The sequence below is a fragment of the Leptodactylus fuscus genome, chromosome 1 (genome assembly GCF_031893055.1).
Source record: "Leptodactylus fuscus isolate aLepFus1 chromosome 1, aLepFus1.hap2, whole genome shotgun sequence".
Lineage (NCBI taxonomy): Eukaryota > Metazoa > Chordata > Amphibia > Anura > Leptodactylidae > Leptodactylus > Leptodactylus fuscus.
The window spans coordinates 109,207,867-109,229,080 of record NC_134265.1 but is presented as its reverse complement, the minus strand read 5'-3'; the positions used below and the strand labels follow the sequence as shown (position 1 = coordinate 109,229,080).

Below are 21,214 nucleotides of genomic sequence, written 5' to 3'. Positions count from 1 at the left end.
CATGGTGGAGGGAGCCTCTAAACAGCCAAGTTTTGGGAAATTCATGGTGGAGGGAGCCTCTAAAAACCCCAGTTTGGACCAATTCATGGTGGAGGGAGCCTCTAACCAGCCCAGTTTGGACCAATTCATGGTGGAGGGAGCCTCTAAACAGCCAAGTTTTGGGAAATTCATGGTGGAGGGAGCCTCTAAAAACCCCAGTTTGGACCAATTCATGGTGGAGGGAGCCTCTAAACAGCCAAGCTATGGGAAGTTCATGGTGGAGGGGGCCTCTAAAAACCCCAGTTTGGACCAATTCATGGTGGAGGGAGCCTCTAACCAGCCCAGTTTGGACCAATTCATGGTGGAGGGAGCCTCTAAACAGCCAAGTTTTGGGAAATTCATGGTGGAGGGAGCCTCTAAAAACCCCAGTTTGGGCAAATTCATGGTGGAGGGAGCCTCTAACCAGCAGAGTTGTGGGAAATCAGGGTGGAGGGAGCCTCTAACCAGCAGAGTTGGGGGAAATCAGGGTGGAGGGAGCCTCTAACCAGCAGAGTTGGGGGAAATCAGGGTGGAGGGAGCCTCTAACCAGCAGAGTTGGGGAAAATCAGGGTGGAGGGAGCCTCTAACCAGCAGAGTTGTGGGAAATCAGGGTGGAGGGAGCCTCTAACCAGCAGAGTTGGGGGAAATCAGGGTGGAGGGAGCCTCTAACCAGCAGAGTTGGGGGAAATCAGGGTGGAGGGAGCCTCTAACCAGCAGAGTTGTGGGAAATCAGGGTGGAGGGAGCCTCTAACCAGCAGAGTTGGGGGAAATCAGGGTGGAGGGAGCCTCTAACCAGCAGAGTTGGGGGAAATCAGAGTGGAGGGAGCCTCTAACCAGCAGAGTTGGGGGAAATCAGGGTGGAGGGAGCCTCTAACCAGCAGAGTTGGGGGAAATCAGGGTGGAGGGAGCCTAGTATTAGCAGAATTGTGCAACGCTTATGGTGGATGAGTATGAGGATGCGGAGGAATTGGAGAGGTTGAGCACAGACATGGAGTTTCATGTTGGGGTGCTTTACACAGGTGGGCACGAAAATGAAGGCTCTATCCAGTGGTGGTTCATTTTTATCAAAGTGAGCCGGTCGGCACTCTCAGCTGACAGACGGGTGCGCTTGTCAGTGATGATGCCACCGGCTGCACTGAACACCCTCTCAGATAGGACGCTGGCGGCAGGACAGGACAGCACCTCCAAGGCATGTAGGGCAAGTTCAAGCCACAGGTCCAACTTCGACACCCAATACATGTAGGGCGCAGAGGGATCGGAGAGGACAGGGCTGTGGTCGGAAAGGTATTCCCGCAACATGCGCCTATACTTCTCACGCCTGGTGACACTAGGACCCTCCGTGGTGGCACTTTGGCAAGGGGGTGCCATCAAGGTGTCCCAGACCTTAAACAGTGTGCCCCTCGTTTGTGTGGACCGGTGAGAACTTGGTCGCCTACTGGAAGAACTGCCCTCCCTGCCGCCAACGTCACATGCTGGAAACATCTCCATCATATTCTGCACCAATTGCTTGTGGCAAGCATTGATGCGATTGGCCCTCCCCTCTACCGGAATAAAAGAGGAGATGTTGTTTTTATACCGGGGGTAAAGGATAGCAAAGATCCAGTACTGGTTGTCCTCCATGATTTTGACAATACGCTTGTCGGTTGTAAAGCACCCCAACATGAACTCAGCCATGTCTGCCACAGTGTTAGTTGGCATGACTCCTCTGGCCCCACCGGAAAGTTCAATCTCCATTTCCTCCTCATCCTCCATGTCTACCCATCCGCGCTGCAACAATGGGACGATTCGAAGTTACCCGGAAGCCTCCTGTATCACCATCACATCATCGGACAACTCTTCTTCCTCCTCCTCCTCCTCCATTAAACGCGATGAAGCGGACAGATGTGTGGACCTACTCTCCAGCTGTGACGGATCGGATGCTATCCCTGACTCCTCTGTGTGATCTGAGTTATCCCTGATGTCAATCAGGGATTCTCTCAGAACACACAAGAGCGGGATTGTAAGGCTCACCATCGCATCCTCAGAGCTCACCCTCCTTGTGGACTCCTCAAACACCCGTAGGATGTCACAAAGGTCTCTCATCCATGGCCACTCATGGATGAGAAACTGAGGCAGCTGACTTTGTGGCACCCTAGGGTTTTGTAGCTGGTATTCCATCAAAGGTCTCTGCTGCTCAACCACTCTATTCAACATCTGAAACGTTGAGTTCCAGCGTGTGGGGACGTCGCACAAAAGCCGGTGTTGTGGCACATGCAGGCGTTGCTGGAGAGATTTTAAGCTAGCAGCGGCTACTGTCGACTTGCGAAAGTGGGCGCACATGCGCCGCACTTTCACCAGTAGCTCTGGAACATTGGGGTAGCTCTTTAGGAAACGTTGCACCACTAGGTTGAAGACGTGGGCCAGGCATGGAACATGTTGGAGTCCGGCAAGCTCCAGAGCTACTACCAGGTTCCGGCCGTTATCACAAACGACCATGCCTGGGCCCAGGTGCAGCGGCTGAAACCATATTGCCGTCTTATCGAGGAGGGCATCCCTCACCTCGGAGGCAGTGTGCTGTCTGTCCCCCAAGCTGATCAGCTTCAGCACGGTCTGCTGACGTCTACCAACGCCAGTGCTGCAACGTTTCCAACTCGTAGCTGGGGTCAATCTAACAGCGGAGGAGGAGGCGGTGGAGGAGGAGGGGGGTGTTCTTCTCGTGTCCCTGCCAGGAATGTTAGGCGGGGAGACGAGGTACACCGGGCCAGTTTGGGAAGCAGTCCCAGCCTCAACTACATTCACCCAGTGTGCCGTCAGTGAAATGTAGCGTCCCTGTCCGCATGCACTTGTCCACGCGTCGGTGGTCAAGTGGACCTTTGTGCAAAGCGCGGAACTAAGGTCCCGCCTGATGTTGAGTGACACGTGCTGGTGCAAGGCGGGGACGGCACACCGGGAGAAGTAGTGACGGCTAGGGACGGCATAGCGAGGTGCTGCAGTTGCCATCAGGTCCAGGAAGGCGGGAGTTTCAACAAGCCGGAACGCCAACATCTCCTGGGCCAGCAGTTTAGCGATGTTGGCGTTCAAGGCTTGCGTGTGTGGGTGGTTAGCGGTGTATTTCTGCCGCCGCTCCAATGTCTGAGAGATGGTGGGTTGTTGTAAAGAAGCGCTTGATGATGCCTTTGATGGTGCAGGAGAAGGAGATAAGACAGGAACAGGGGAGGATGAGGAAGAAGTCAACAAACTGGCGGAGGCAGATGAAGTGGTGTCCTGGCTCGTCCTCTGGAGTGCATCGCCAGCACAGTGAGCAGAGGCAGTGGCGTGAACGGCAGGCGGCCTTTGTCCTGCCGTTGCTGCCTGCCACTGATTCCAGTGCTTGGATTCCAAATGACGGCGCATTGAAGTGGTGGACAGGTTGCTCTTCTCAGAGCCCCTAATCAATTTCGAGAGGCAAATTGTGCAGACAACACTATATCTGTCCTCAGCGCATTCCTTGAAAAAACTCCACACCTTCGAGAAACATGCCCTCGAGGTGGGAGTTTTTCGGGGCTGGGTACGAACTGGAACATCTTGGGAGATTCCGGGTGTGGCCTGGTTTCGCCTAAGCTGCTGACCTCTGCCTCTAGCTACCCTTTTTGGTGCTGCACCTGCCTCAACATCCACACTACTTTCCCCGCTTGTCATCCCCCCTGTCCAGGTCGGGTCAGTGTCTTCATCATCCACCACTTCCTCTTCCAACTCCTGTCTCATCTCCTCCTCCCACACAATGCGCATGTCAACTGGATGCCCTGACGGCAACTGCGTCACATCATCGTCGATGAGGGTGGGTTGCTGGTCATCCACCACCAAATCGAACGGAGATGGAGGAGACTCTAGTGTTTGAGCATCTGGACACAGATGCTCCTCTGTTAGGTCCGTGGAATCGCGAAATGGAGGGGCAGGTTGAGGGACAATGAAAGGAGCGGAGAACAGCTCTGGGGAGCAGGGACAGTTGGGGTTATTGTTCTGTGAAGCTTGGGAATTTTGGGAGGAAGGAGGACAAGACTGTTGGGTAATAGGAGGAGAGGAGGCAGAGCCTGACTGGCTGCTGGACAATGTGCTGTAAGTGTTATCCGACAGCCATTGCAAGACCTGTTCCTGGTTCTCGGGCCTACTAAGGTTTGTACCCTGCAGTTTAGTTAATGTGGCAAGCAACCCTGGCACTGTGGAGTGGCGCAATGCTTGCTGCCCCACAGGAGTAGGCACGGGACGCCCTGTGGCTTCACTGCTACCTTGCTCCCCAGAACCATTCCCCCGACCTCGCCCACGGCCTCGTCCATGTCCCTTTCCGGGAGCCTTGCGCATTTTGAATTCCCAGTCAGAAACTGGCACTATATGGCAGTAGCAAGAAATGAGGGTATTTGTAACCCCTATATATTCTTTGAATTCCCAGTCAGAAACTGGCACTATATGGCAGTAGCAAGAAATGAGGGTATTTGTAACCCCAATATATTCTTTGAATTCCCAGTCAGAAACTGGCACTATATGGCAGTAGCAAGAAATGAGGGTATTTGTAACCCCAATATATTCTTGGAATTCCCAGTCAGAAACTGGCACTATATGGCAGTAGCAAGAAATGAGGGTATTTGTAACCCCTATATATTCTTTGAATTCCCAGTCAGACAATGGCACTATATGGCAGTAGCAAGAAATGAGGGTATTTGTAACCCCAATATATTCTTTGAATTCCCAGTCAGAAACTGGCACTATATGTCAGTGGCAGGACTTGAAGGTATTTGTAACCCCAATATATTCTTGGAATTCCCAGTCAGAAACTGGCACTATATGGCAGTAGCAAGAAATGAGGGTATTTGTAACCCCTATATATTCTTTGAATTCCCAGTCAGACAATGGCACTATATGGCAGTAGCAAGAAATGAGGGTATTTGTAACCCCAATATATTCTTTGAATTCCCAGTCAGAAACTGGCACTATATGTCAGTGGCAGGACTTGAAGGTATTTGTAACCCCAATATATTCTTGGAATTCCCAGTCAGAAACTGGCACTATATGGCAGTAGCAAGAAATGAGGGTATTTGTAACCCCAATATATTCTTGGAATTCCCAGTCAGACAATGGCACTATATGGCAGTAGCAAGAAATGAGGGTATTTGTAACCCCAATATATTCTTTGAATTCCCAGTCAGAAACTGGCACTATATGGCAGTAGCAAGAAATGAGGGTATTTGTAACCCCTATATATTCTTTGAATTCCCAGTCAGACAATGGCACTATATGGCAGTAGCAAGAAATGAGGGTATTTGTAACCCCTATATATTCTTTGAATTCCCAGTCAGACAATGACACTATATGGCAGTAGCAAGAAATGAGGGTATTTGTAACCCCAATATATTCTTGGAATTCCCAGTCAGACAATGGCACTATATGGCAGTAGCAAGAAATGAGGGTATTTGTAACCCCAATATATTCTTGGAATTCCCAGTCAGACAATGGCACTATATGGCAGTAGCAAGAAATGAGGGTATTTGTAACCCCTATATATTCTTTGAATTCCCAGTCAGACAATGGCACTATATGGCAGTAGCAAGAAATGAGGGTATTTGTAACCCCAATATATTCTTTGAATTCCCAGTCAGAAACTGGCACTATATGTCAGTGGCAGGACTTGAAGGTATTTGTAACCCCAATATATTCTTTGAATTCCCAGTCAGAAACTCGCACTATATGGCAGTAGCAAGAAATGAGGGTATTTGTAACCCCTATATATATTTTGAATTCCCAGTCAGACAATGGCACTATATGGCAGTAGCAAGAAATGAGGGTATTTGTAACCCCAATATATTCTTGCAATTCCCAGTCAGACAATGGCACTATATGGCAGTAGCAAGAAATGAGGGTATTTGTAACCCCAATATATTCTTTGAATTCCCAGTCAGAAACTGGCACTATATGTCAGTGGCAGGACTTGAAGGTATTTGTAACCCCAATATATTCTTGGAATTCCCAGTCAGAAACTGGCACTATATGGCAGTAGCAAGAAATGAGGGTATTTGTAACCCCTATATATTCTTTGAATTCCCAGTCAGACAATGGCACTATATGGCAGTAGCAAGAAATGAGGGTATTTGTAACCCCTATATATTCTTTGAATTCCCAGTCAGACAATGACACTATATGGCAGTAGCAAGAAATGAGGGTATTTGTAACCCCAATATATTCTTGGAATTCCCAGTCAGACAATGGCACTATATGGCAGTAGCAAGAAATGAGGGTATTTGTAACCCCAATATATTCTTGGAATTCCCAGTCAGACAATGGCACTATATGGCAGTAGCAAGAAATGAGGGTATTTGTAACCCCTATATATTCTTTGAATTCCCAGTCAGACAATGGCACTATATGGCAGTAGCAAGAAATGAGGGTATTTGTAACCCCAATATATTCTTTGAATTCCCAGTCAGAAACTGGCACTATATGTCAGTGGCAGGACTTGAAGGTATTTGTAACCCCAATATATTCTTTGAATTCCCAGTCAGAAACTCGCACTATATGGCAGTAGCAAGAAATGAGGGTATTTGTAACCCCTATATATATTTTGAATTCCCAGTCAGACAATGGCACTATATGGCAGTAGCAAGAAATGAGGGTATTTGTAACCCCTATATATTCTTTGAATTCCCAGTCAGAAACTCGCACTATATGGCAGTAGCAAGAAATGAGGGTATTTGTAACCCCAATATATTCTTTGAATTCCCAGTCAGACAATGGCACTATATGACAGTAGCAAGAAATGAGGGTATTTGTAACCCCTATATATTCTTGGAATTCCCAGTCAGACAATGGCACTATATGGCAGTAGCAAGAAATGAGGGTATTTGTAACCCCTATATATTCTTTGAATTCCCAGTCAGACAATGGCACTATATGGCAGTAGCAAGAAATGAGGGTATTTGTAACCCCAATATATTCTTTGAATTCCCAGTCAGAAACTGGCACTATATGGCAGTAGCAAGAAATGAGGGTATTTGTAACCCCTATATATTCTTTGAATTCCCAGTCAGACAATGGCACTATATGGCAGTAGCAAGAAATGAGGGTATTTGTAACCCCTATATATTCTTTGAATTCCCAGTCAGAAACTGGCACTATATGGCAGTAGCAAGAAATGAGGGTATTTGTAACCCCAATATATTCTTGGAATTCCCAGTCAGACAATGGCACTATATGTCAGTGGCAGGACTTGAAGGTATTTGTAACCCCAATATATTCTTTGAATTCCCAGTCAGAAACTGGCACTATATGGCAGTAGCAAGAAATGAGGGTATTTGTAACCCCAATATATTCTTTGAATTCCCAGTCAGACAATGGCACTATATGGTAGTAGCAAAAATAGTGGGTGTATATAGCCCCAATTCTATTGCTAGGGGACTTGCAGGGTATTTCTGGGGTGAAGGTGGGGGGGGCACACCGTTGGAACGGGGATTTGGGGTGTATATATAGGGTATACGGGAATACACTGTCAGTGTATTCCATTCAGGATCCTGGGAAAGCTGGGTTGCGGCGATTGAGCCCGTCAGTGCCACGTTACACTGACAAGCTTCTCCCTGGAATTTAGCTCTTACAAGAGCTGTTGGTTGTCTTCTCCTTCCTATCCTAGCCTGTCCCTGCCTACCCAGAATCTAAGCCCTAGCTAACTGGACGGAAACCTCTGTCCCTGGTGAATTGCAAGCTCAGAATGACGCGAACCTGGGCGGCGCTGTTCTTTTAAATTAGAGGTCACATGTTTTCGGCAGCCAATGGGTTTTTCCTACTTTTTTCAACGTCACCGGTGTCGTAGTTCCTGTCCCACCTACCCTGCGCTGTTATTGGAGCAAAAAAGGCGCCAGGGAAGGTGGGAGGGGAATCGAGTAATGTCGCACTTTACCACGCGGTGTTCGATTCGATTCGAACATGCCGAACAGCCTAATATCCGATCGAACATGAGTTCGATAGAACACTGTTCGCTCATCTCTATTAACGGGAGATAATTTTGCCTCCAATCTTAGTCTGTATGTTCTTGAAACAACAGTCTTGAGAAATCCATACAGAGAATAAATAAGTTAGTCTCCTTCTGATCTGCTCCATCTTCCATTGATGACTGACTAAGTGCTAGTTCACACGTAGTTAGGTGTCGAGGAATTTGGCCAGGAAAAAAATCTGCTTCAGGAATTAGGAAATGGTTTTTTGACATGAGGCATTTTTTGGAGTGTTTTTTTAGGTGTTTTGTTTTGTTTTTTCCCCCAGCACAGTGTATGGACCTTGAAAAAACCGCTTGCGGTCTTTGAAGTGGGTTTTTTTGCCAAAAGACGCGTCAAAAAACACTTGCGGTTTTTCCGAGTCCCATTGACTCCCGTTGGTTTTTGCAGGTGGAATCCGCCTGAAGAAAGGTCATATCGCTTCTTTTTTCCACAAGCATAAAAAAAACCCCGTTTCCTCGGCTGAGAAGACCGTATCTGGTATAATCCCAACATCATTGCAAACAAAGGCCTCTTAGAAGGTCGGCATGATGTTAAAGGGAGCGCCCTCTATAGGTGTGTTTGCCTGAGACTCTGTCTTCTTAATTACACCATGGAAGTTAGACTTGCACATTCTCAGTCAGCGCCCTCTATTGGTGTGCACACTTGAGGCACTGGCTTCCTAATTACATCAAGGAAGTCAGATTTGCATATTCTTCCCATGTTCCTTTGCAAAATATAATAAAGTAATTGATGAAGCAGCGTCCAGCAAAATGTGTGTTGGAGTTAGTTCATTGATCTATACATGTTATTTTCCATGTTAGGTTTACATTACTTGCCGAATGTTAATATGCTATATATGTATGGTTTGTGAGATATCCTCTTGCCTGAACCCAGTGGGTACATACAGTACATTATTTTATTGTGTTTTACTATATTGAGATTACTGGCAATTTCTGGCCCATTGTAGCACTTTCTTATTTTTGTGAACCCCTCACTCAGTCATATGTTTTTAGCTTATTGGAGAGGGTTGGGGGAGAGTTAGTGAGGGAACCCTAACACTGCTGTGTTTCAAGATAAGACTTTCCCACTGTATGCGGCAGTGAATCAGTTTACAGCCTCCTCTTCTCCTCTCAATAGAGTTGTGTGTGAGCTGTATACTGACTGTATATAAACAAACAGACTCCAAAACAAATTTCTTAAAGTGGTCATATTACACAGTTTCTTTATTCACCTGTACTGTTCATTTATAAAAACTGGTTTTGTAATTGGAGGTATGCTTCAAGAAATTTGAACGAATAGCCATAGGATGAACAGTCTTTATTTCACCATAATCCTATGTGCAGGTATGAAATTTTATCAATAACTTTAAACCTGTTTCCTCCTGAACAGGATATGCTGGCGCTCCAGATAATTGATTTATTCAAGAACATTTTCCAACTGGTTGGACTTGACCTTTTTGTCTTTCCATACAGAGTGGTGGCAACAGCTCCTGGGGTGAGTAGAAATTAAGAGGAGGGCTTTTTTTAAAGTAAATTTCAATGTTAATATGTTTTGTTAATTGACTATTAAAAGATTTTTCTATATTTACACTATAGATGGGCTGTCCTTGGGCTAGACCATCAATATCCGATGTCCTGTTACTTTACCATGACTGGTAAACATTTCTTGTTTTACAGTGTGGAGTTATTGAGTGTATTCCAAACTGCACCTCGAGAGATCAGCTAGGCCGACAAACAGACTTTGGCATGTATGACTACTTTACTAGGCAATATGGAGATGAGTCTACACTGGCATTTCAAAAGGTACAACATTTCTTCACCAGATTCTTTCAGATTCTTCCTTCTTGCAATGTAATAAAACATGGCTGAACCAAACTTTTACCCTGACAAATAATCCCAGTAATTGTCTGAAAGCCACTGGCAATCTGGTAAATGACTGGCTCACTGTGTTCATGGATCAAGCAGCAGAGCTAGAGACAATAAACTTCCTTGCTTTGCTGATACGAAAATGCTTGTTTATGAGATTTGTGGTGGACTAACCAAACTAGTGTATGACTGGCTTCTGTATATGGACTAACCAAAATAATGTGTGACTGGCTTCATTATTTTGATCACTATAGATTGCCTTGTATTTGTGAAGTGTTCTTTAATTTTTTTTCATATTCTTTTTCTTCTGTCTTCATAGGCTCGTTATAATTTTATCCGGAGTATGGCAGCCTATAGCCTCTTGCTGTTTTTGCTGCAGATTAAAGACCGACACAATGGCAACATCATGTTGGATAAGGAGGGGCACATCATCCACATTGGTTAGTTCAACCAGTACCCACTTCTTTGTTCTTTCTCTTCTTTCTTTAAAATGGCAATCTGATAAGAAAAGTTTCCAGCACATTCAGGTCTGTTCTATGCTGAATAGGGTACAGTATTTTAGTATTTAGACCAGCGGTTCTCAACCTGTGGGTCGCGACCTCGGCGGGGATCGAACGACCAAAACACAGGGGTCGCCTGAAGCATACCTCCCAATCGTCCCAGTCGGCGGGAGGTATGTCCCGGTTTCAACTGATTGGCGCCCGGAGGACGCCGATGAGTTGAATACACAAGCAATTAAAGCAGGAGCTGTCACAGCCAGCTCCTGCTTTAACGCTGTGCTGCAGCTTCTGCATGTGTAGCCGCGATGTGATGACGTCACATCATGCCTACAACTATATGAGTGAGCGAGACTGCGGAGAGAACGGCGGGGGAGTGTTGGAAGGTGAGTATAAGTTGTTTTGGGTTTGTTTTTTGTTTTTTTTTTTGGGGGGGGGCATCACACTGGGCAGATGAAGGGATTGGAACAGCATGACACTGGGGACAGAGATGGAGGGACAAGAAACTGTGGGCAGATGAGGAGGGGGGACGGCATGACACTGGGGACAGAGATGGAGGGACAAAAAACTGTGGGCAGATGAAGGGGGGGACGGCATGACACTGGGGGCAGAGATGGAGGGACATAACATGACACTGGGGGCAGAGATGGAGGGACATGAAACTCTGGGAACAGATGGGCGAACATGAAACTGTGGGCAGATGAAGGGGGTACGGCATGACACTGGGGGCAGAGATGGGGGGACAGGAAACTGGGGAAGAGACGGGGCCTGTGAAACTGGGGATGAGATGGGGGACATGAAACTGGGGAAGAGATGGGGGACATGAAACTGGGGGCAGAGATGGAGGGGGGGGACATAAAACTGTGGGCAGATGAAGGGGGGGGGACGGCATGACACTGGGGGCAGAGATGGAGGGACATAACATGACACTGGGGGCAGAGATGGAGGGACATGAAACTCTGGGAACAGATGGGCGAACATGAAACTGTGGGCAGATGAAGGGGGTACGGCATGACACTGGGGGCAGAGATGGGGGGACAGGAAACTGGGGAAGAGACGGGGCCTGTGAAACTGGGGATGAGATGGGGGACATGAAACTGGGGAAGAGATGGGGGACATGAAACTGGGGGCAGAGATGGAGGGGGGGGGACATGAAACTGGGGGCAGATGAAGGGGTTATATGAAACTGGGGGAGAGATGGCGGGGGGACATATAATGTATGGGTGACTGTAGGAGGATTATACTGTTTGGGAGCATATGAAAAATGAATGTGCCATGAGTCATTGAGCAAAATTTTGTCTATAGTTTGCACTGGTAGTTATGATAGAATTTGGGACTACAGCACTAAGAATTTAGTTTGTTCTTTACCCAGATGTCCTTTCTTCTTGCTAGTCCATTTGCTTCCTAGCATACTGACTGGATCGTGCTCTATATCTGCACATCTCATCTACAAGGCTGTACATTTTTATTTCCAGATTTTGGATTTATGTTTGAGAGCTCCCCTGGAGGCAACCTAGGCTGGGAACCTGATATAAAGTTAACGGATGAGATGGTGATGATCATGGGGCGTAAAATGGAAGCTACACCTTTTAAGTGGTTCATGGAGATGTGTGTACGTGGCTACCTGGCTGTCAGGTAAGACATATGGTAAACGACAATATTCCTTTTCCCCACTTTGCGTAAGATCCTCTCTTCAAATTTGATGCCATTCAGGACCTCAGAGTCACTGCTCAAATTTGTCTTCAGCAGCCAACTAAGGATCAGCTTGCAACTTGAGCCCTTAGAAGTCTATGGAGAGTGGAAGTGAGCTAGAGAGAAACAGGGGGAGCAGGATCTCTACTGTGTTCTCTCTGTAGGCGTGCTGAGTTCTAAGATTTTATGAATTGTTGGATACCAAATTAAAGAAGTTTTAATATAGTTATTATATAATGTACACTTAGTCTAATAAAAAATTAAATCTCAAGTGATAGTGACCCTTTACAAACCAGCATCTATAAAATACCTAGGGGTAGTTAGAATAGCGGGTTTTGTTCGGCAGGTGGCACTGTTCAAACCACTTGGCACTTCTGGCTAACAAGGCTTTCAAGCCAAAGAGACACTCGTATATCATTCTTCAAGGACTGAAGAAAGCGGCTTAGAGCACGTGTGACTCCAGCTGGGCATGAGCAGCAGATGCTTTAAGTTTATTAATCTAACTACCTGCAGGGTTCTTATGGCTGCCAGTGTCTAAAGGGCCACGATACTTTAAAGGGCGTCTGTCACCAGAACCCAACATATCAACCCAGCCCTGCAGATAGTTGTTTTATTTGTCAGTGTGCAGATGAGCTCTTTGCAGCAATGGCAACATTACCTCTTTGGAGCAATAACGTCACCCTCATTGCTCCAAACAGCTAATTTGCATATTGACAAAAATGGTGATATTCGATTCAGGTGACCCTGCCCTAGCTATCTGCAGGGATGATATGTTTGGTACTAGTGACAGACTTTCTCTAAGCATTTAAGGCAGTAATATGCTGCTCCTTTATAATCTAACACAGTTAAGGGTAATGAACCACTTTCTACGTCCTAATTTCACTATTGATCCAGTAGACTCCCCTTCTTTTGTTGTATAACAGGCCTTACATGGATGCTGTAGTATCTCTGGTCACCCTTATGTTGGACACAGGACTTCCTTGCTTCCGTGGACAGACCATAAAATTGCTGAAGTAAGTTACTAGTACATATTAATTCTAGAAAAGCAGCGAGTCCTTCTTGTTTCTCATCTGGTCACTAACCCTCTCCCCATGTATTTTAATACACAGGCACAGGTTTAGTCCCAATATGACGGAGAAAGAAGCAGCAAATTTTATCCTGAAGATAATTCAGAACTGCTTCCTCAGCAACAGGTTGGATATATTTCTTTTCTGGAATATTTAACCTTGTTAGGCCATTTGATATGTGTAGGTTGTTGAATGGGACATCTGTAAACCCCTTATGCAGTGTGCTCCCTCTAGTGGACAGCTATGGGAATTCTTATGTCACCAATGAGAGGGAGCAGTGGATTCAGAGCTCCATGAGGAAAATGTGAAGCTGACCCATATAAAAAAAAAAAAAAAATGTTTAGAATAGTTATTTTAAAAAAAATTAGGAAAAACAAAATAGTCATCAAAATCAGGCAAAGTTTTGGGTTTGTTTTTTTTGCCCTTCAATGACTTCTGAAGTCTTTTTGTACATTTAAATTTTTTATACCATTCGAGTCAAACATTTTTTCCATTGGCATCTCATTTTCATAAAGATTTGGGATTCTTGTAAGACTCTTATTAAATATGTATGATTTTATTTAATAACGTTCTTCCATCTATGCATTAGTCTGTAAATACACAGGCTGTTGGGGCAGGACAGACAGTAATAGGGACGTAATCCCACATCTTGTATGAATAGAAACTATACTGAGGGACCTCAGTGTAAAACCAAAATTTTCTTATTTGTCCATAACAACCAATCACAGCGCAGCTTTCATTTTGTATTATGCGTCTGAAAAATGAAAGCTGCACTGAAATTGGTCATTGTGTGCAAAAGACAGAATTGCTCTTGTACTATTTTAATAAATCTGTCCTATAGATTGCTTCAGTGGACCCATGGGTTGTCTGTCCCTGTAGATCACATGAAGTGGGGGCAACAATTGACCCTATTTTTGCTTTTGCCTTGTATTCTGAAATCCGCTTATAACTCGCATCAGAGCATCTCAAAAGAAAGTGCAGGACTTGCCAACTTCTCGCACCAGTTTATTTTTCAGATTCAAAAGTCCTTTCTTATAATCTTCATAAAATATATTTATATCTGTAGTTTGGTTTAAAAAAAGAAGTTGAGCTACTTTCCTTGTACAGATATAAGTCTAAGACTTTAGAGATGTTTTCCAGAATCATAATATTGAAGGCCTATTGTTGGGCAAGGCCATCAATGTCAGATCAGTGGTGGTCCGACTGAATTTGGGTCTCCACTGAACTGATATTGATGACTGATCTTAACATTAGTGCAACAGCATATTGATGGCCTAATATCTCTTTAATGTGGTAGTTACTTGGAGCCGCCACTAGAGGGAGCTTGGGAGCTTATTGCATATGTATTATTGAATTGAATGTATAACATGATCCAGTAAACTTCTGTACTGGGAGTTTTTACATAGAGTTTTAGGAATATTCATTTTAAGATTTAAAAATTCCAGCTTCAGTATGGAAATACTATAGAGAAGACACTGATGAGGAAAAAATGTAAAGCGGTAGCCCAATAGAACCAGAGTCTAGCTCTCATTTTCTCTACTTTATTGAACTTTTAAAATAGTTCTGCAATACGTTGTTCTGTTTTTTAACAATATATTATGAGAAAATTCTTAAGAATATTTGAGTTTTATTTCACCTTGGGTTATTACGTATTCTCTTTCTATCTCACAGGAGTAGAACCTATGACATGATCCAGTACTATCAGAATGACATCCCCTACTGAGCACCTGCTGATCAGTGCGTCCTTCCTGTGTTTGTAGTGAACTATAGTCTTGTGTCTCTGCACACTGCGTAAATCCACAGTTTAGAGGTAATTTTATTGACTGTGAAGTGTGGAGATTGGGAGACTTGGGAGGTGACAGAGTCAATCGGATTACCTTGTGGCGACAATTTAGCCAATTCTTGCACTGGCTGGGTGAATTTTTTCTGTCCAAAGTACATTTGTAGCTGAATCATGATACGGTTCTGTTTTTGAGACTAGGTGCAATATGTTTTAGTGCTGAGTTCTTGGAACTGAGCATGAGGTTTTACTGAAGAGACCCTGTGGGAAGGGGTATAAAATATTTATATTTATTACCTGAAATGCTATTATTTTACTATCAAAAAAAAAAAAACCCCGCATTGCCAGCTTACCTGCACTTTGACAATTCACACTCAGTAATCCAGTATGTATACTGTGCTTCTGTTGGCCATTAATAGCCAGAATTAAAGTTAGCCAGTGGCTTCTCCTGGACTGTACAATGCACTGCACCTCCAAATATGAGGAACCCACTTCATGCAGGAAAAATGAAGAAAGATAATTTCCTTTTGTGTGTGTAAAAACGTTATGGAAATGTATTTAATCTGTAAAATGTAATTAAATAAACTACAAAAATACTAAGTATCTGTGCTTATGTTTACATATACAATACTAAACCAAATAAAAGGGGCACAATAACCCAAAACATGTAGAGCAATAAATGCAAGCAGGATACTAGAAGGAGTGCACATCCAATAGCTATAAAAATAAATCTGTATTACAAAATCATGATGCAAGACAGGACAAAAAGTTAAATCTCAGGGGGCATCAACTGTGATATAAACAACCACTTCTATTGTAACCCCAAGTAGAGGTAAAAGATAATTATATAATAAAGAAAAATATATATAATATATATATCTACACTCACCGGCCACTTTATTAGGTACACCTGTCCAACTGCTCATTAACACTTAATTTCTAATCAGCCAATCACATGGCGGCAACTCAGTGCATTTAGGCATGTAGACATGGTCAAGACAATCTCCTGCAGTTCAAACCGAGCATCAGTATGGGGAAGAAAGGTGATTTGAGTGCCTTTGAACGTGGCATGGTTGTTGGTGCCAGAAGGGCTGGTCTGAGTATTTCAGAAACTGCTGATCTACTGGGATTTTCACGCACAACCATCTCTAGGGTTTACAGAGAATGGTCCGAAAAAGAAAAAACATCCAGTGAGCGGCAGTTCTGTGGGCGGAAATGCGTTGTTGATGCCAGAGGTCAGAGGAGAATGGCCAGACTGGTTCGAGCTGATAGTAAGGCAACAGTGACTCAAATAGCCACCCGTTACAACCAAGGTAGCCAGAAGAGCATCTCTGAACGCACAGTACGTCGAACTTTGAGGCAGATGGGCTACAGCAGCAGAAGACCACACCGGGTGCCACTCCTTTCAGCTAAGAACAGGAAACTGAGGCTACAATTTGCACAAGCTCATCGAAATTGGACAATTGAAGATTGGAAAAACGTTGCCTGGTCTGATGAGTCTCGATTTCTGCTGCGACATTCGGATGGTAGGGTCAGAATTTGGCGTCAACAACATGAAAGCATGGATCCATCCTGCCTTGTATCAACGGTTCAGGCTGGTGGTGGTGGTGTCATGGTGTGGGGAATATTTTCTTGGCACTCTTTGGGCCCCTTGGTACCAATTGAGCATCGTTGCAACGCCAAAGCCTACCTGAGTATTGTTGCTGACCATGTCCATCCCTTTATGACCACAATGTACCCAACATCTGATGGCTACTTTCAGCAGGATAATGCGCCATGTCATAAAGCTGGAATCATCTCAGACTGGTTTCTTGAACATGACAATGAGTTCACTGTACTCCAATGGCCTCCACAGTCACCAGATCTCAATCCAATAGAGCATCTTTGGGATGTGGTGGAACGGGAGATTCGCATCATGGATGTGCAGCCGACAAATCTGCGGCAACTGTGTGATGCCATCATGTCAATATGGACCAAAATCTCTGAGGAATGCTTCCAGCACCTTGTTGAATATATGCCACGAAGAATTGAGGCAGTTCTGAAGGCAAAAGGGGGTCCAACCCGTTACTAGCATGGTGTACCTAATAAAGTGGCCGGTGAGTGTATATTTCTGCAGTTTGGTTAAACTTGTGCTGCTGATATCTCTGAAAAATGTGAGTCTTTGAAAAATTAATGTAACTTTCAGAATTTCTTAGTGTCAGCGACAGTGACTTACTTTAGTGACGGCATGCATTCGATGTGGCATAGTCTGTAACAGACATGCACTATATGGATAAATAACATCCCTTTCTATGGTATTACTATGACATTGGTCCTAGCCCCATTTGCTAGTAAAATGAAAGCTCAGGGACATTCAAGTTCCTCCACCCCAACTCATAAACTTACCCACCCATACATTTATGGGTTTTGCTTAGTAGAGAAGCATACTGAGACAAAAAGTCGCCCATACTAACATTGTCCCTACAAGGTTGGAAGCATAGAGTCATCCAAATTGTCTTTGTTCCAGTGAAAGATAATGTTAAAGGCGCTCTATCATTGGGAAAAGTCATTTTTAACTAATCACATCCTTGCATAGCCTTTAGAAAGGCTATTCCACACCTATCTTTTGTATGTAAATCGACTCAGTAGTGTTTGAATAAGTCCGTTTTTATCCTTATGCTAATTAGGCTCCAGCGTGCACAGGAAGTTGTCATCCAGCTCTCCTCTCTATGCTGTGTGCTATGTATGAGATCAGGCAGGAGGAGTCAGCAGCAGCCTGAGCTGTATATACAGAAGACAGTGCAGGAAGAGACTTCCTGAGTGCACGGAGCAGGCTCATTAGCATATGAATAAAAACGGACTTATTCAAAATCTACTGAGGCAATTTACATACAAAAGGTAGGTTTTGAATAGGGATGTGATTAGTTAAAAATGACTTTTTCCAATGATACAGCCCCTTTAAAGCTTTAGCATACAAAGGGGTGTAGTCCAACCCCATAGCATTAGCCCTGCTATAACAAACGTTACAGTTGGCAGAATGCAGCCAGACAGATAACGTTTTCCTGACATTCCCCTAACCCAGAATCGCCCGTCAGACTGGTAGAGATATCTGCACAGAATGTTTTCACTCCTCTGGAGGGGGTAAAGCATTACTGAATTTTATTCACTATGGACATTTGGCGACTCTGCTCAGGAACTTTACCTGGTCGGCCACCGTGAGTTGCGTATGGTTACCAAATGCTTCAACTTTTCAGTAATACCATTGACAGTTCATTGTGGAATATCTAGGATTGAAGAAACTTGACAAACAGACTTGTTGCAGTAGTGATATCATATTACTGTACTGTACTGCACTGGAATTCAGTGAGCTCTATAGAATGAGCTATTATTTTGCAAACATTCTATGGGTGTTGATACATGGGGATACCTGGAGAAGGCTATAGCTACATCCAATCCCCGGCCGTCGGTACTTTCAATTCTCTGTAAGTGAAAGGAAAAACCATGTTTTTGTCCTTGTTCATCAAATGTTATTTCCTAACAGTGCATAGGTTGGCATTACAGAAAATATTTTATTATTATTATTATTATTAATAATAATTATTAACTTTTTGCTTTTATGACAAGGACCTAGAAAACAATAAAAATGTCAGATATTAGTAAAAATATCATATTATTTTTTCATATACAATAACAAAATGTTATAGAAAAATAATGTCATTATACAGGACTGTAAGAGTCGAGATATTAAACTTAAAAGTGTGTTTGCTTTCAAGATTTCCGATTATACTGTAAAGCCCTGTTCACACAGGGGACGGAAGGGCGGATTTTGGCACCAAGAGTGACTCGGGGAGCTGCGTCACACTTGGGCCAAAATCGACCTGCCACGACTGTCGCGGCTTCCGACAGTCACAGCTTCTCCCTCCAGAGCAGGTTCAAATGAATGGACTGACTCCGGAGGTTGCTGCCACGAGGAATCCGCCTGAGGAAAGGGCAGCTCTTTTTTTTCTCCATAGACCACTATTGTGAGGGGGCGGATTATGATGTGAATTCCGTGCCATAATCCGCCCCCTCTGTGCCCGTGTGAACGGGCCCTAAGTCACTTTCTTGAACAAGTCCCCAAATGTAATCTCCCATCATGTTTTCGTTGTACTGTCCTTGGTAGCGATGTTCAAAATCCAGTATATCTTGGTGAAATCGTTCTCCTTGCTCCTCAGAGAATGCCCCCATATTCTCCTTAAATTTGTTGAGGTAGGCATCAAGAATATGAGCTTTAAGAGACATCCTGAAGCCCATTTTGTGGTACTTGCGCACAATCTGATGTGCCTCTTTCTTCTGATGATGGCTGATTTCTTTCAGGAGGTGCAGGTATGGGGAGCTCAGTACCGTGTGGTACTGGAGCAATTGATGATGGGATATCAGGATACACCACTGGAGGAGCATTCTTGCCACTTCGACGTTTGGAAGGCTCGACCATGCAAAAGTAGCAGTTGGTTGAGTGGTCGGTAGGCTCTCACCAAATTCTTTGAATAGCAAACTTCATGGCTCTTCTTTCCCCTTGGAACCATCCCTCAAGTGTTCTTTTGCAGTTTTTACAACTGAAGTGAGGTGCCCAGGGTTTGCCCTGATCCCCAACCTGTACTCCTGAAGTATACCTTATAGGTTTCACACATCCTGACCGATGTTGTCATGAAATATTTCTTGGCTCACATCTTGATGAATTCGCAACATATGTAGCAAAACAAATCAGCAGAATGCTTCCAGCCTCTTGATGCCATCTCTGCCTCTAACTACATACTATATTTCTCAGTCCTATTCATATCATAGTCCTATATCGCTATACACTATCACACTATAACTGCAATTACAATAAGTACTACTGTTCAGCAGACGTGCTCATATAGTAAACAGGCAAACGTCTAGAATATTCTACCGACATCTAGACATGGCTAGAATGATGTAGACATTAGAAGTTTTCAGAACAGTCTAGAATATTTCACCAACATCTAGACATATGATATGCCTGTTAATTAAATTATATGATTTTATGATTTTTATCACAGAGGCTGATGATGGATGATTCTGGCATTGTTTTTTATACTGTCTATTCTATGTTTATACCACCTTTTAGCTAGGGCAGATTTATGAATCATATGACAAACTGGTGCAGGGAATATGTTACCGCCGTGTGAACTTACCCTAAAAGAACCCACTTGCTAATGTGGACTATAAAGGTTGTTACATAGATACATTTTTCTGTTTGAGTCCAGTGTTCTCTTGAGGTTCTGAGACTGGAGGCCTATATCACCTAGCAATTTGTAGAGAAACCGATGTGAGAAATCTTATCACAGCAGTTTGCATTCCTGTATCATAGAACATTAGATCACTGTATGGCTTTTCTAAAGAAACTCTTAGGGAAGTTGAGACATGTTAATTTCTAGTAAATCGCATTTTGTAAACCACAAAAATATTTCACATCTCATGTGATTATGACATGTATGCCTTATATTAATAAGAACCATGTTTCCTGAATAAGGATTATCCATGCTGGACTTTTTAAATGTGTAATATTCCTGCATCCAGTTCTTGGAGTTTGCAGAACAAAGTCGGGCCCGGGTGCCTATTGTGGGTTCTATTCAAATTTCAACCGCCTGCAGCCTCTGACATAAAATCAGTAATATGCAAGCTGGTGGCACTGTTGACCACTGCAAGCTCAGACTGCCTTTAGGGGGCTCTATCCGACCCCCACTTTTTTTTTTTTTTTTTATTAGTCAGTGGAGCTCCAGTAATGGCCCCTATTAACCTGCCTATTCCTCCTGTTCGCGGCCGCCTCTTTCCTTTTCAGCCTCTAGGGGGGCCCTTATGTGCCACCAATACATCATCATGACCTAATGTTCAGCACACATGGCCCATTGAAAGCTGAAGAAGGAAGAGGAGGCTGTGAGTGGTAAGTGAATGCAGCCAGATTCTCAGCAGTTCTGTTGATGGAGAATGGTTAAAAAAAATCCCTGACCTATACTGTAGATATGTCAGCAGTATGAAATATGTTGGAAAACCCCTGTAAGGCTAAGGCCCCACATTGCTAATTGGCCACTTTCAGACCAAGAAAACTGAGGAATTGATACAGAAAGTATATTAGAAAATTGTATATTTTTATTATACAAACAATCACATTTGCCTCTAAATATTGGTCTGAAATTGGCCAGCCTCTTTAAAGGGGATGTCCCATTCAAGGATCCTATCTATACGGCTATTTTATGTGCATATAAGACTTCTCCTAAATACATTGCTTCAGCAAAACTGCTTTGTTTGGCCGCTATCTGAAATTATTCACTTCATTGTTTACACT

General features: G+C 44.0%; 1 protein-coding gene across 1 annotated transcript in view; it reads left to right on the top strand.

Annotated features, from left to right (window-relative positions):
• The window catches only part of PI4KA (phosphatidylinositol 4-kinase alpha), a 114,427-nt gene extending 98,938 nt beyond the window's left edge, over positions 1-15,489 (top strand). Inside the window, exons 49-55 of the mRNA XM_075275525.1 lie at positions 9,378-9,482; positions 9,665-9,790; positions 10,173-10,293; positions 11,826-11,985; positions 12,966-13,055; positions 13,152-13,235; positions 14,781-15,489. Coding sequence (XP_075131626.1) covers positions 9,378-9,482; positions 9,665-9,790; positions 10,173-10,293; positions 11,826-11,985; positions 12,966-13,055; positions 13,152-13,235; positions 14,781-14,832 — 738 coding nt within the window. The 3' untranslated portion in view covers positions 14,833-15,489. The remainder of the gene's footprint in view (positions 1-9,377; positions 9,483-9,664; positions 9,791-10,172; positions 10,294-11,825; positions 11,986-12,965; positions 13,056-13,151; positions 13,236-14,780) is intronic.
• Positions 15,490-21,214: the final 5,725 nt, after the last annotated feature.